The sequence below is a fragment of the Entelurus aequoreus genome, linkage group LG15, assembly GCF_033978785.1.
Source record: "Entelurus aequoreus isolate RoL-2023_Sb linkage group LG15, RoL_Eaeq_v1.1, whole genome shotgun sequence".
NCBI lineage: Eukaryota > Metazoa > Chordata > Actinopteri > Syngnathiformes > Syngnathidae > Entelurus > Entelurus aequoreus.
This window is the reverse complement of record NC_084745.1, coordinates 57578092-57596251: the sequence shown is the minus strand read 5'-3', so window position 1 is coordinate 57596251 and position 18160 is coordinate 57578092. Positions and strand designations below refer to the sequence as shown.

The window sequence follows — 18160 nt, the reverse complement described above, 5'->3', positions numbered from 1 at the left end:
CTGCATGTGTAATACTGCATGTGTAATACTGCTTGTGTTATACTGCATGTGTAATACTGCATGTGTAATACTGCATGTGTAATACTGCATGTGTAATACTGCTTGTGTTATACTGCATGTGTTATACTGCATGTGTAATACTGCATGTGTTATACTGCATGTGTAATACTGCATGTGTTATACCGCATGTGTAATACTGCATGTGTAATACCGCATGTGTAATACTGCATGTGTAATACTGCATGTGTAATACTGCATGTGTAATACTGCTTGTGTTATACTGCATGTGTAATGCTGCATGTGTAATACTGCATGTGTAATACTGCATGTGTAATACTGCTTGTGTTATACTGCATGTGTTATACTGCATGTGTAATACTGCATTTGTAATACTGCATGTGTAATACTGCATGTGTAATACTGCATGTGTTATACTGCATGTGTAATACTGCATGTGTTATACTGCATGTGTAATACTGCATGTGTTATACTGCATGTGTTATACTGCATGTGTAATACTGCCTGTGTAATACTGCATGTGTAATACTGCATGTGTTATACTGCATGTGTAATACTGCATGTGTAATACTGCATGTGTTATACTGCATGTGTAATACTGCATGTGTAATACTGCATGTGTAATACTGCTTGTGTTATACTGCATGTGTTATACTGCATGTGTAATACTGCATGTGTTGTACTGCATGTGTTATACTGCATGTGTAATACTGCCTGTGTAATACTGCATGTGTAATACTGCATGTGTTATACTGCATGTGTAATACTGCATGTGTAATACTGCATGTGTTATACTGCATGTGTAATACTGCTTGTGTAATACTGCATGTGTAATACTGCTTGTGTTATACTGCATGTGTAATACTGCATGTGTAATACTGCATGTGTAATACTGCTTGTGTTATACTGCATGTGTTATACTGCATGTGTAATACTGCATGTGTAATACTGCATGTGTAATACTGCATGTGTAATACTGCTTGTGTTATACTGCATGTGTTATACTGCGTGTGTAATACTGCGTGTGTAATACTGCGTGTGTAATACTGCGTGTGTTATACTGCATGTGTAATACTGCATGTGTTATACTGCATGTGTTATACCTGCATGTGTAATACTGCCTGTGTAATACTGCATGTGTAATACTGCATGTGTAATACTGCATGTGTAATACTGCATGTGTAATACTGCATGTGTAATACTGCATGTGTTATACTGCATGTGTAATACTGCATGTGTAATACTGCATGTGTTATACTGCATGTGTAATACTGCATGTGTAATACTGCATGTGTAATACTGCTTGTGTTATACTGCATGTGTTATACTGCATGTGTAATACTGCATGTGTTATACTGCATGTGTTATACTGCATGTGTTATACTGCATGTGTAATACTGCATGTGTAATACTGCATGTGTTATACTGCATGTGTAATACTGCATGTGTAATACTGCATGTGTTATACTGCATGTGTAATACTGCATGTGTAATACTGCATGTGTTATACGGCATGTGTAATACTGCATGTGTAATACTGCATGTGTAATACTGCTTGTGTTATACTGCATGTGTAATACTGCATGTGTAATACTGCATGTTATTCTGCATGTGTAATACTGCATGTGTAATACTGCATGTGTAATACTGCATGTGTAATACTGCTTGTGTTATACTGCATGTGTAATACTGCATGTGTAATACTGCATGTGTAATACTGCATGTGTAATACTGCTTGTGTTATACTGCATGTGTAATACTGCATGTGTAATACTGCATGTGTAATACTGCATGTGTAATACTGCATGTGTAATACTGCTTGTGTTATACTGCATGTGTAATACTGCATGTGTAATACTGCATGTGTAATACTGCATGTGTAATACTGCTTGTGTTATACTGCATGTGTTATACTGCATGTGTTATACTGCATGTGTAATACTGCATGTGTTATACTGCATGTGTAATACCGCATGTGTAATACCGCATGTGTAATACCGCATGTGTAATACCGCATGTGTAATACCGCATGTGTAATACCGCTTGTGTTATACTGCATGTGTAATACTGCATGTGTAATACTGCATGTGTAATACTGCATGTGTAATACTGCTTGTGTTATACTGCATGTGTTATACTGCATGTGTAATACTGCATGTGTAATACTGCATGTGTTATACTGCATGTGTAATACTGCATGTGTTATACTGCATGTGTAATACTGCATGTGTTATACTGCATTCTGCATGTGTATACTGCATGTGTAATACTGCCTGTGTAATACTGCATGTGTTATACTGCATGTGTAATACTGCATGTGTAATACTGCATGTGTAATACTGCATGTGTTATACTGCATGTGTAATACTGCATGTGTAATACTGCATGTGTAATACTGCTTGTGTAATACTGCATGTGTAATACTGCTTGTGTTATACTGCATGTGTAATACTGCATGTGTAATACTGCATGTGTAATACTGCTTGTGTTATACTGCATGTGTTATACTGCATGTGTAATACTGCATGTGTAATACTGCATGTGTAATACTGCATGTGTAATACTGCTTGTGTTATACTGCATGTGTTATACTGCATGTGTAATACTGCGTGTGTAATACTGCTGTGTAATACTGCGTGTGTAATACTGCGTGTGTAATACTGCATGTGTAATACTGCATGTGTTATACTGCATGTGTTATACTGCATGTGTAATACTGCATGTGTTATACTGCATGTGTTATACTGCATGTGTAATACTGCCTGTGTAATACTGCATGTGTAATACTGCATGTGTAATACTGCATGTGTTATACTGCATGTGTAATACTGCATGTGTAATACTGCATGTGTAATACTGCATGTGTAATACTGCATGTGTAATACTGCTTGTGTTATACTGCATGTGTAATACTGCATGTGTAATACTGCATGTGTAATACTGCTTGTGTTATACTGCATGTGTTATACTGCATGTGTAATACTGCATGTGTAATACTGCATGTGTTATACTGCATGTGTTATACTGCATGTGTAATACTGCATGTGTAATACTGCATGTGTTATACTGCATGTGTAATACTGCATGTGTAATACTGCATGTGTTATACTGCATGTGTAATACTGCATGTGTAATACTGCATGTGTTATACGGCATGTGTAATACTGCATGTGTAATACTGCATGTGTAATACTGCTTGTGTTATACTGCATGTGTAATACTGCATGTGTAATACTGCATGTTATTCTGCATGTGTAATACTGCATGTGTAATACTGCATGTGTAATACTGCATGTGTAATACTGCATGTGTTATACTGCATGTGTAATACTGCATGTGTAATACTGCATGTGTAATACTGCTTGTGTTATACTGCATGTGTAATACTGCATGTGTAATACTGCATGTGTAATACTGCATGTGTAATACTGCTTGTGTTATACTGCATGTGTTATACTGCATGTGTAATACTGCATGTGTAATACTGCATATGTAATACTGCATGTTATTCTGCATGTGTTATACTGCATGTGTAATACTGCATGTGTAATACTGCATGTGTAATACTGCATGTGTTATACTGCAAGTGTAATACTGCATGTGTAATACTGCATGTGTAATACTGCTTGTGTTATACTGCATGTGTAATACTGCATGTGTAATACTGCATGTGTAATACTGCATGTGTAATACTGCTTGTGTTATACTGCATGTGTAATACTGCATGTGTAATACTGCGTGTGTTATACTGCATGTGTAATACTGCATGTGTTATACTGCATGTGTAATACTACATTTGTTATACTGCATGTGTTATACTGCATGTGTTATACTGCATGTGTAATACTGCATGTGTAATACTGCATGTGTAATACTGCATGTGTTATACTGCATGTGTTATACTGCATGTGTTATACTGCATGTGTAATACTGCATGTGTAATACTGCATGTGTTATACTGCATGTGTAATACTGCATGTGTAATACTGCATGTGTTATACTGCATGTGTAATACTGCATGTGTAATACTGCATGTGTTATACGGCATGTGTAATACTGCATGTGTAATACTGCATGTGTAATACTGCTTGTGTTATACTGCATGTGTAATACTGCATGTGTAATACTGCATGTGTAATACTGCATGTTATTCTGCATGTGTTATACTGCCTGTGTAATACTGCCTGTGTAATACTGCATGTGTAATACTGCATGTGTAATACTGCATGTGTAATACTGCATGTGTTATACTGCATGTGTAATACTGCATGTGTAATACTGCATGTGTAATACTGCATGTGTAATACTGCTTGTGTTATACTGCATGTGTAATACTGCATGTGTAATACTGCATGTGTAATACTGCTTGTGTTATACTGCATGTGTTATACTGCATGTGTAATACTGCATGTGTAATACTGCATGTGTTATACTGCATGTGTTATACTGCATGTGTAATACTGCATGTGTAATACTGCATGTGTTATACTGCATGTGTAATACTGCATGTGTAATACTGCATGTGTTATACTGCATGTGTAATACTGCATGTGTTATACGGCATGTGTAATACTGCATGTGTAATACTGCATGTGTAATACTGCTTGTGTTATACTGCATGTGTAATACTGCATGTGTAATACTGCATGTTATTCTGCATGTGTAATACTGCATGTGTAATACTGCATGTGTAATACTGCATGTGTAATACTGCATGTGTTATACTGCATGTGTAATACTGCATGTGTAATACTGCATGTGTAATACTGCTTGTGTTATACTGCATGTGTAATACTGCATGTGTAATACTGCATGTGTAATACTGCATGTGTAATACTGCATGTGTAATACTGCTTGTGTTATACTGCATGTGTTATACTGCATGTCTAATACTGCATGTGTAATACTGCATGTGTAATACTGCATGTTATTCTGCATGTGTTATACTGCATGTGTAATACTGCATGTGTAATACTGCATGTGTAATACTGCATGTGTTATACTGCATGTGTAATACTGCATGTGTAATACTGCTTGTGTTATACTGCATGTGTAATACTGCATGTGTAATACTGCATGTGTAATACTGCATGTGTAATACTGCTTGTGTTATACTGCATGTGTAATACTGCTTGTGTTATACTGCATGTGTAATACTGCCTGTGTAATACTGCATGTGTAATACTGCATGTGTAATACTGCTTGTGTAATACTGCATGTGTAATACTGCTTGTGTTATACTGCATGTGTAATACTGCATGTGTAATACTGCATGTAATTCTGCATGTGTAATACTGCATGTGTAATACTGCATGTGTAATACTGCATGTGTTATACTGCATGTGTAATACTGCATGTGTAATACTGCATGTGTAATACTGCTTGTGTTATACTGCATGTGTAATACTGCATGTGTAATACTGCATGTGTAATACTGCATGTGTAATACTGCTTGTGTAATACTGCATGTGTTATACTGCATGTGTAATACTGCATGTGTAATACTGCATGTGTAATACTGCATGTTATTCTGCATGTGTTATACTGCATGTGTAATACTGCATGTGTAATACTGCATGTGTAATACTGCATGTGTTATACTGCATGTGTAATACTGCATGTGTAATACTGCTTGTGTTATACTGCATGTGTAATACTGCATGTGTAATACTGCATGTGTAATACTGCATGTGTAATACTGCTTGTGTTATACTGCATGTGTAATACTGCATGTGTAATACTGCGTGTGTTATACTGCATGTGTAATACTGCATGTGTTATACTGCATGTGTAATACTACATTTGTTATACTGCATGTGTTATACTGCTTGTGTTATACTGCATGTGTAATACTGCATGTGTAATACTGCTTGTGTTATACTGCATGTGTAATACTGCATGTGTAATACTGCATGTGTAATACTGCATGTTATTCTGCATGTGTTATACTGCCTGTGTAATACTGCATGTGTAATACTGCTTGTGTTATACTGCATGTGTAATACTGCATGTGTAATACTGCATGTGTAATACTGCATGTTATTCTGCATGTGTTATACTGCCTGTGTAATACTGCATGTGTAATACTGCTTGTGTTATACTGCATGTGTTATACTGCATGTGTTATACTGCATGTGTAATACTGCGTGTGTAATACTGCGTGTGTAATACTGCGTGTGTAATACTGCGTGTGTTATACTGCATGTGTAATACTGCATGTGTAATACTGCATGTGTTATACTGCATGTGTTATACTGCATGTGTAATACTGCATGTGTTATACTGCATGTGTTATACTGCATGTGTAATACTGCCTGTGTAATACTGCATGTGTAATACTGCATGTGTAATACTGCATGTGTAATACTGCATGTGTAATACTGCATGTGTAATACTGCATGTGTAATACTGCATGTGTAATACTGCTTGTGTTATACTGCATGTGTAATACTGCATGTGTAATACTGCATGTGTAATACTGCTTGTGTTATACTGCATGTGTTATACTGCATGTGTAATACTGCATGTGTAATACTGCATGTGTTATACTGCATGTGTTATACTGCATGTGTAATACTGCATGTGTAATACTGCATGTGTTATACTGCATGTGTAATACTGCATGTGTAATACTGCATGTGTTATACTGCATGTGTAATACTGCATGTGTAATACTGCATGTGTTATACGGCATGTGTAATACTGCATGTGTAATACTGCATGTGTAATACTGCTTGTGTTATACTGCATGTGTAATACTGCATGTGTAATACTGCATGTTATTCTGCATGTGTAATACTGCATGTGTAATACTGCATGTGTAATACTGCATGTGTTATACTGCATGTGTAATACTGCATGTGTAATACTGCATGTGTAATACTGCTTGTGTTATACTGCATGTGTAATACTGCATGTGTAATACTGCATGTGTAATACTGCATGTTATTCTGCATGTGTTATACTGCCTGTGTAATACTGCATGTGTAATACTGCATGTGTAATACTGCTTGTGTTATACTGCATGTGTTATACTGCATGTGTAATACTGCGTGTGTAATACTGCGTGTGTAATACTGCCTGTGTAATACTGCATGTGTAATACTGCATGTGTAATACTGCATGTGTTATACTGCATGTGTAATACTGCATGTGTAATACTGCATGTGTAATACTGCATGTGTAATACTGCATGTGTAATACTGCTTGTGTTATACTGCATGTGTAATACTGCATGTGTAATACTGCATGTGTAATACTGCTTGTGTTATACTGCATGTGTTATACTGCATGTGTAATACTGCATGTGTAATACTGCATGTGTTATACTGCATGTGTTATACTGCATGTGTAATACTGCATGTGTAATACTGCATGTGTTATACTGCATGTGTAATACTGCATGTGTAATACTGCATGTGTTATACTGCATGTGTAATACTGCATGTGTAATACTGCATGTGTTATACGGCATGTGTAATACTGCATGTGTAATACTGCATGTGTAATACTGCTTGTGTTATACTGCATGTGTAATACTGCATGTGTAATACTGCATGTTATTCTGCATGTGTAATACTGCATGTGTAATACTGCATGTGTAATACTGCATGTGTTATACTGCATGTGTAATACTGCATGTGTAATACTGCATGTGTAATACTGCTTGTGTTATACTGCATGTGTAATACTGCATGTGTAATACTGCATGTGTAATACTGCATGTTATTCTGCATGTGTTATACTGCCTGTGTAATACTGCATGTGTAATACTGCATGTGTAATACTGCTTGTGTTATACTGCATGTGTTATACTGCATGTGTAATACTGCGTGTGTAATACTGCGTGTGTAATACTGCGTGTGTAATACTGCGTGTGTTATACTGCATGTGTAATACTGCATGTGTAATACTGCATGTGTTATACTGCATGTGTTATACTGCATGTGTAATACTGCATGTGTTATACTGCATGTGTTATACTGCATGTGTAATACTGCCTGTGTAATACTGCATGTGTAATACTGCATGTGTAATACTGCATGTGTTATACTGCATTTGTAATACTGCATGTGTAATACTGCATGTGTAATACTGCATGTGTAATACTGCATGTGTAATACTGCTTGTGTTATACTGCATGTGTAATACTGCATGTGTAATACTGCATGTGTAATACTGCTTGTGTTATACTGCATGTGTTATACTGCATGTGTAATACTGCATGTGTAATACTGCATGTGTTATACTGCATGTGTTATACTGCATGTGTATACTGCATGTGTAATACTGCATGTGTTATACTGCATGTGTAATACTGCATGTGTAATACTGCATGTGTTATACTGCATGTGTAATACTGCATGTGTAATACTGCATGTGTTATACGGCATGTGTAATACTGCATGTGTAATACTGCATGTGTAATACTGCTTGTGTTATACTGCATGTGTAATACTGCATGTTATTCTGCATGTGTAATACTGCATGTGTAATACTGCATGTGTAATACTGCATGTGTTATACTGCATGTGTAATACTGCATGTGTAATACTGCATGTGTAATACTGCTTGTGTTATACTGCATGTGTAATACTGCATGTGTAATACTGCATGTGTAATACTGCATGTGTAATACTGCTTGTGTTATACTGCATGTGTTTACTGCATGTGTAATACTGCATGTGTAATACTGCATGTGTAATACTGCATGTTATTCTGCATGTGTTATACTGCATGTGTAATACTGCATGTGTAATACTGCATGTGTAATACTGCATGTGTTATACTGCATGTGTAATACTGCATGTGTAATACTGCTTGTGTTATACTGCATGTGTAATACTGCATGTGTAATACTGCATGTGTAATACTGCATGTGTAATACTGCTTGTGTTATACTGCATGTGTAATACTGCATGTGTAATACTGCGTGTGTTATACTGCATGTGTAATACTGCATGTGTTATACTGCATGTGTAATACTACATTTGTTATACTGCATGTGTTATACTGCATGTGTTATACTGCATGTGTAATACTGCATGTGTTATACTGCATGTGTAATACTGCATGTGTAATACTGCATGTGTTATACTGCATGTGTTATACTGCATGTGTAATACTGCATGTGTAATACTGCATGTGTTATACTGCATGTGTAATACTGCATGTGTAATACTGCATGTGTTATACTGCATGTGTAATACTGCATGTGTAATACTGCATGTGTTATACGGCATGTGTAATACTGCATGTGTAATACTGCATGTGTAATACTGCTTGTGTTATACTGCATGTGTAATACTGCATGTGTAATACTGCATGTGTAATACTGCATGTTATTCTGCATGTGTAATACTGCATGTGTAATACTGCATGTGTAATACTGCATGTGTAATACTGCATGTGTTATACGGCATGTGTAATACTGCATGTGTAATACTGCATGTGTAATACTGCTTGTGTTATACTGCATGTGTAATACTGCATGTGTAATACTGCATGTGTAATACTGCATGTTATTCTGCATGTGTTATACTGCATGTGTAATACTGCCTGTGTAATACTGCATGTGTAATACTGCATGTTATTCTGCATGTGTTATACTGCATGTGTAATACTGCATGTGTAATACTGCATGTGTAATACATTACTGTAATAAATTGCTGTCTATTGTGAGTGAACTGTGGTGCTGAATTTCCCCCAGGGATCAATAAAGTACTTTCTATTCTATTCTATTCTATTCTATTCTATTCTATTCTATACTGCCTGTGTAATGTTGTTTTTACTTCATTTTCATTCATTTTATCTTCATAGTACTGCATTATGTTAGTATTTATCTTCATAGTACTGCATTATGTTAGTATTTTATCTTCATAGTACTGCATTATGTTAGTATTTTATCTTCATAGTACTGCATTATGTTAGTATTTTATCTTCATAGTACTGCATTATGTTAGTATTTTATCTTCATAGTACTGCATTATGTTAGTATTTATCTTCATAGTACTGCATTATGTTAGTATTTTATCTTCATAGTACTGCATTATGTTAGTATTTTATCTTCATAGTACTGCATTATGTTATTATTTTATCTTCATAGTACTGCATTATGTTAGTATTTTATCTTCACAGTACTGCATTATGTTAGTATTTTATCTTCATAGTACTGCATTATGTTAGTATTTTATCTTCATAGTACTGCATTATGTTAGTATTTTATCTTCATAGTACTGCATTATGTTAGTATTTTATCTTCATAGTACTGCATTATGTTAGTATTTTATCTTCATAGTACTGCATTATGTTAGTATTTATCTTCATAGTACTGCATTATGTTAGTATTTTATCTTCATAGTACTGCATTATGTTAGTATTTTATCTTCATAGTACTGCATTATGTCAGTATTTTATCTTCATAGTACTGCATTATGTTAGTATTTTATCTTCATAGTACTGCATTATGTTAGTATTTTATCTTCATAGTACTGCATTATGTTAGTATTTATCTTCATAGTACTGCATTATGTTAGTATTTTATCTTCATAGTACTGCATTATGTTAGTATTTTATCTTCATAGTACTGCATTATGTTAGTATTTTATCTTCATAGTACTGCATTATGTTAGTATTTTATCTTCATAGTACTGCATTATGTTAGTATTTTATCTTCATAGTACTGCATTATGTTAGTATTTTATCTTCATAGTACTGCATTATGTTAGTATTTTATATTCATAGTACTGCATTATGTTAGTATTTTATCTTCATAGTACTGCATTATGTTAGTATTTTATCTTCACAGTACTGCATTATGTCAGTATTTTATCTTCATAGTACTGCATTATGTTAGTATTTTATCTTCATAGTACTGCATTATGTCAGTATTTTATCTTCATAGTACTGCATTATGTTAGTATTTTATCTTCATAGTACTGCATTATGTTAGTATTTTATCTTCATAGTACTGCATTATGTTAGTATTTTATCTTCATAGTACTGCATTATGTTAGTATTTTATCTTCATAGTACTGCATTATGTCAGTATTTTATCTTCATAGTACTGCATTATGTTAGTATTTTATCTTCATAGTACTGCATTATGTTAGTATTTTATCTTCATAGTACTGCATTATGTCAGTATTTTATCTTCATAGTACTGCATTATGTTAGTATTTTATCTTCATAGTACTGCATTATGTGTGAGGAAAGAGTAGATCCGCACAGCTCTGAGTGGGTGTTGTTGCCATGGCAACAACACATCATCTGTGCATGGCCGCCAGCCACAAGAGCAGCAGGACATGAAAGAGCATTTTTTTAAAAAGCAGACGACACGTTTAACAAAGAACAATTCATGGATGACTTTTGTACACAGGGAGGAGGAATTAGAGAGAGAGAGAGGAAGAGTGTGTTAGAGAGAGAAAACGAGAGTGTGTTAGAGAGAGAGAGAGAGAAAGTGTGTTAGAGAGAGAGTGTGTTAGAGAGAGAGAGGGGGAGTGTTAGAGTTAGAGAGAGAGGGAGAGTGTGTTAGAGAGAGAGTTAGTGGGTGTTGGATGGCATGAAATGTTGCCCAGTATTGTTGGTGACAGTAATGTTGGATGTCCTGCTCTTCTCTACACACTCTTAAGGTAGGTACACTATCATTACTACACACTACTTACTGTATGTACTACACACTACTTACTGTATCCTATGTACTACTTACTGTATGTACTACACACTACTTACTGTATCCTATGTACTACTTACTGTATGTACTACAAACTACTTACTGTATGTACTACAAACTACTTACTGTATTGTATGTACCACAAAGTACTTACTCTACATACTATACAGTACTTACTGTGTGTACTACACGGTACTTACCGTGTGTACTGCACAGTACTTACTGTACGTGCCACACAGTATTTACTGTATGTACTACACAGTACATATTTACTACTACATTCAAACAGCGTTTCCCACCTAGGCCTTCAGTGATGTCCTACCTAGGCCCACTTCACCTGTCCAAATACTGTACAGTAGATACTTCACATCAGCACTACTGGGCATTGAATCACATCAACACTGTACAAAATACTGTAATGTACAGTATGTCCCCCACATGGACAGGACTGTAGATACTTTACATCAACACTACTGAGCATTGAATCACATCAACACTGTACAAAATACTGTAATGTACAGTATGTCCCCCACATGGACAGGACTGTAGATACTTTACATCAACACTACTGTACATTGAATCACGTCAACACTGTACAAAATACTGTAATGTACAGTATGTCCCCCACATGGACAGGACTGTAGATACTTTACATCAACACTACTGTACATTGAATCACGTCAACACTGTACAAAATACTGTAATGTACAGTATGTCCCCCACATGGACAGGACTGTAGATACTTTACATCAACACTACTGTGCATTGAATCACATCAACACTGTACAAAATACTGTAATGTACAGTATGTCCCCCACATGGACAGGACTGTAGATACTTTACATCAACACTACTGAGCATTGAATCACATCAACACTGTACAAAATACTGTAATGTACAGTATGTCCCCCACATGGACAGGACTGTAGATACTTTACATCAACACTACTGAGCATTGAATCACATCAACACTGTACAAAATACTGTAATGTACAGTATGTCCCCCACATGGACAGGACTGTAGATACTTTACATCAACACTACTGGACATGGAATCACATCAACACTGTACAAAATACTGTAATGTACAGTATGTCCCCCACATGGACAGGACTGTAGATACTTTACATCAACACTACTGCTCATTGAATCACATCAACACTGTACAAAATACTGTAATATACAGTATGTCCCCCACATGGACAGGACTGTAGATACTTTACATCAACACTACTGGACATTGAATCACGTCAACACTGTACAAAATACTGTAATGTACAGTATGTCCCCCACATGGACAGGACTGTAGATACTTTACATCAACACTACTGAGCATTGAATCACATCAACACTGTACAAAATACTGTAATGTACAGTATGTCCCCCACATGGACAGGACTGTAGATACTTTACATCAACACTACTGCTCATTGAATCACATCAACACTGTACAAAATACTGTAATGTACAGTATGTCCCCCACATGGACAGGACTGTAGATACTTTACATCAACACTACTGGGCATTGAAACACATCAACACTGTACAAAATACTGTAATGTACAGTATGTCCCCCACATGGACAGGACTGTAGATACTTTACATCAACACTACCAACCATTGAATCACATCAACACTGTACAAAATACTGTAATGTACAGTATGTCCCCCACATGGACAGGACTGTAGATACTTTACATCAACACTACTGAGCATTGAATCACATCAACACTGTACAAAATACTGTAATGTACAGTATGTCCCCCACATGGACATGACTGTAGATACTTTACATCAACACTACTGCGCATTGAATCACATCAACACTGTACAAAATACTGTAATGTACAGTATGTCCCCCACATGGACAGGACTGTAGATACTTTACATCAACACTACTGGACATTGAATCACATCAACACTGTACAAAATACTGTAATATACAGTATGTCCCCCACATGGACAGGACTGTAGATACTTTACATCAACACTACTGGGCATTGAAACACATCAACACTGTACAAAAGGGTCTATTTTCTGGCACATTTAAAAATCAATTCAAGCAATTAAAACATATCTTATGTGGAACTGTCCAAATGAAAATTATTGTACAAAAACAAATGAAACGTGAAGAAATGAAATTTTTGAACTGACAATATGTGAAAGCCATTGTAGGGCAGTTAACTTAGAGTTAATGGTGTCACAAGATGTAGTTTATCTGAAGTTAACTTAGAGTTAATGGTGTCACAAGATGTAGTTTATCTGAAGTTAACTTAGAGTTAATGGTGTCACAAGATGTAGTTTATCTTAAGTTAACTTAGAGTTAATGGTGTCACAAGATGTAGTTTATCTGAAGTTAACTTAGAGTTAATGGTGTCACAAGATGTAGTTTCTCTTAAGTTAACTTAGAGTTAATGGTGTCACAAGATGTAGTTTCTCTTAAGTTAACTTAGAGTTAATGGTGTCACAAGATGTAGTTTATCTTAAGTTAACTTAAAGTTAATGGTGTCACAAGATGTAGTTTCTCTTAAGTTAACTTAGAGTTAATGGTGTCACAAGATGTAGTTTATCTTAAGTTAACTTAGTTAATGGTGTCACAAGATGTAGTTTATCTTAAGTTAACTTAGAGTTAATGGTGTCACAAGATGTAGGTTATCTTAAGTTAACTTAGAGGTAATGGTGTCACAATATGTAGTTTCTCTTAAGTTAACTTAGAGTTAATGGTGTCACAAGATGTAGTTTCTCTTAAGTTAACTTAGAGGTAATGGTGTCACAATATGTAGTTTCTCTTAAGTTAACTTAGAGTTAATGGTGTCACAAGATGTAGTTTATCTTAAGTTAACTTAGAGTTAATGGTGTCACAAGATGTAGTTTCTCTTAAGTTAACTTAGAGTTAATGGTGTCACAAGATGTAGTTTATCTGAAGTTAACTTAGAGTTAATGGTGTCACAAGATGTAGTTTCTCTTAAGTTAACTTAGAGTTAATGGTGTCACAAGATGTAGTTTCTCTTAAGTTAACTTAGAGTTAATGGTGTCACAAGATGTAGTTTATCTTAAGTTAACTTAGAGTTAATGGTGTCACAAGATGTAGTTTATCTTAAGTTAACTTAGAGTTAATGGTGTCACAAGATGTAGTTTCTCTTAAGTTAACTTAGAGGTAATGGTGTCACAATATGTAGTTTCTCTTAAGTTAACTTAGAGTTAATGGTGTCACAAGATGTAGTTTCTCTTAAGTTAACTTAGAGTTAATGGTGTCACAAGATGTAGTTTCTCTTAAGTTAACTTAGAGTTAATGGTGTCACAAGATGTAGTTTATCTTAAGTTAACTTAGAGTTAATGGTGTCACAAGATGTAGTTTATCTTAAGTTAACTTAGAGGTAATTGTGTCACAAGATGTAGTTTCTCTTAAGTTAACTTAGAGTTAATGGTGTCACAAGATGTAGTTTATCTTAAGTTAACTTAAAGTTAATGGTGTCACAAGATGTAGTTTCTCTTAAGTTAACTTAGAGTTAATGGTGTCACAAGATGTAGTTTATCTTAAGTTAACTTAGAGTTAATGGTGTCACAAGATGTAGTTTATCTTAAGTTAACTTAGAGTTAATGGTGTCACAAGATGTAGGTTATCTTAAGTTAACTTAGAGGTAATGGTGTCACAATATGTAGTTTCTCTTAAGTTAACTTAGAGTTAATGGTGTCACAAGATGTAGTTTCTCTTAAGTTAACTTAGAGTTAATGGTGTCACAAGATGTAGTTTATCTTAAGTTAACTTAAAGTTAATGGTGTCACAAGATGTAGTTTCTCTTAAGTTAACTTAGAGTTAATGGTGTCACAAGATGTAGTTTATCTTAAGTTAACTTAGAGTTAATGGTGTCACAAGATGTAGTTTATCTTAAGTTAACTTAGAGTTAATGGTGTCACAAGATGTAGGTTATCTTAAGTTAACTTAGAGGTAATGGTGTCACAATATGTAGTTTCTCTTAAGTTAACTTAGAGTTAATGGTGTCACAAGATGTAGTTTCTCTTAAGTTAACTTAGAGTTAATGGTGTCACAAGATGTAGTTTATCTTAAGTTAACTTAGAGTTAATGGTGTCACAAGATGTAGTTTCTCTTAAGTTAACTTAGAGTTAATGGTGTCACAAGATGTAGTTTCTCTTAAGTTAACTTAGAGTTAATGGTGTCACAAGATGTAGTTTCTCTTAAGTTAACTTAGAGTTAATGGTGTCACAAGATGTAGTTTCTCTTAAACATCCATCTTAATATCTGACACCTAATCAACCTTTACTCCTCCTCCTCTGTGAGTACAGGTGACTTTTCCGTGGCCTTCTATGACTGGTATGGCTCCGGTGCCACTTCCTGTTTGGGCAACTTGTGATTGGATGCTCACTTGGGACCCCCAAGTGAGCATCCAATCACAGACAACGTAAATGTCACGTTGGGGGCGAGGCCAGCTAGAAGGCCTTACTGACAACAAGTGGTGATCTATGGCAATGGTCTATCAACTGTATGTGACATTGTTGATGCTCAGGGCAGATTAGGTAGAGCATGGCAACATAAAATAGCTGAATTCTGATTGGATAAAAACTCTATAAACTAAAAACTTGTAAATTGGGATGGAAAGTATAAGCTAATTATAATACACACAGGATATAACATCCATGTGTTATTGAAGGAAAGTACATTTGTAGCACACCTGAGTGCTTCTTAGGCCACTTGTCAGCAGGTAATCCACCACAGATCAGATTAAGCAGGATTACAAACCAGGAAGTGTTGTGGTCATGTGACCCGGACTGTCTGAGATCATGGAGGGTAAACAAGAACCATCTTTGTCATTTAGACTGTCTGAGATCATGGAGGGTAAGCAAGAACCATCTTGGTCATTTAGTCTGTCTGAGATCATGGAGGGTAAGCAAGAACCATCTTTGCCATTTAGACTGTCTGAGATCATGGAGGGTAAGCAAGAACCATCTTGGTCATTTAGTCTGTCTGAGATCATGGAGGGTAAGCAAGAACCATCTTTGTCATTTAGACTGTCTGAGATCATGGAGGGTAAACAAGAACCATCTTGGTCATTTAGACTGTCTGAGATCATGGAGGGTAAACAAGAACCATCTTGGTCATTTAGTCTGTCTGAGATCATGGAGGGTAAGCAAGAACCATCTTGGTCATTTAGACTGTCTGAGATCATGGAAGGTAAACAAGAACCATCTTGGTCATTTAGACTGTCTGAGATCATGGAGGGTAAACAAGAACCATCTTGGTCATTTAGACTGTCTGAGATCATGGAGGGTAAACAAGAACCATCTTTGTCATTTAGACTGTCTGAGATCATGGAGGGTAAACAAGAACCATCTTTGCCATTTAGACTGTCTGAGATCATGGAGGGTAAGCAAGAACCATCTTGGTCATTTAGTCTGTCTGAGATCATGGAGGGTAAACAAGAACCATCTTGGTCATTTAGTCTGTCTGAGATCATGGAGGGTAAGCAAGAACCATCTTTGTCATTTAGACTGTCTGAGATCATGGAGGGTAAACAAGAACCTTTGTGAGATACCATTGTGGTCCTGTGCCCTGGACTGTCTGAGGTCATGGAGGGTAAACAAGAACCATCTTTGTCATTTAGACTGTCTGAGATCATGGAGGGTAAACAAGAACCATCTTTGTCATTTAGACTGTCTGAGATCATGGAGGGTAAACAAGAACCATCTTTGTCATTTAGACTGTCTGAGATCATGGAGGGTAAACAAGAACCATCTTTGTCATTTAGACTGTCTGAGATCATGGAGGGTAAACAAGAACCATCTTTGTCATTTAGACTGTCTGAGATCATGGAGGGTAAGCAAGAACCTTTGTGAAATACCATTGTGGTCCTGTGCCCTGGACTGTCTGAGGTCATGGAGGGTAAACAAGAACCATCTTTGTCATTGTAGACATTTGCAAGGATTATTTTTAGTCCAGAGGATCAAAGCGGAATGTTGTGAACAGGTGGACGTGACTTACTGACTTTAACACACCTACTTCCTGTTTGCTTCTACTCCACCTCTGTTTACTTCCTGTGTGCTTCTACTCCACCTCTGTGTACTTCCTGTGTGCTTCTACTCCACCTCTGTTTACTTCCTGTGTACTTCTACTCCACCTCTGTTTACTTCCTGTGTGCTTCTACTCCACCTCTGTTTACTTCCTGTGTGCTTCTACTCCACCTCTGTTTACTTCCTGTGTACTTCTACTCCACCTCTGTTTACTTCCTGTGTGCTTCTACTCCACCTCTGTTTACTTCCTGTGTACTTCCACTCCACCTCTGTTTACTTCCTGTGTACTTCTACTCCACCTCTGTTTACTTCCTGTGTGCTTCTACTCCACCTCTGTTTACTTTCTGTGTACTTCTACTCCACCTCTGTTTACTTCCTGTGTGCTTCTACTCCACCTCTGTTTACTTTCTGTGTACTTCTACTCCACCTCTGTTTACTTCCTGT

The 18160-nt window shown here is 36.0% G+C and overlaps 1 protein-coding gene across 2 annotated transcripts in view; it reads left to right on the top strand.

The window, feature by feature from the left end:
* Window positions 1-11550: 11550 nt before the first annotated feature.
* The window catches only part of palmdb (palmdelphin b), a 60485-nt gene continuing 53875 nt past the window's right edge, over window positions 11551-18160 (top strand). For both annotated transcript variants that reach the window (XM_062021832.1, XM_062021835.1), the window contains exon 1: window positions 11551-11648. In XM_062021832.1, the coding sequence (XP_061877816.1) occupies window positions 11584-11648 (65 nt within the window). In that variant the 5' untranslated portion in view covers window positions 11551-11583. The remainder of the gene's footprint in view (window positions 11649-18160) is intronic.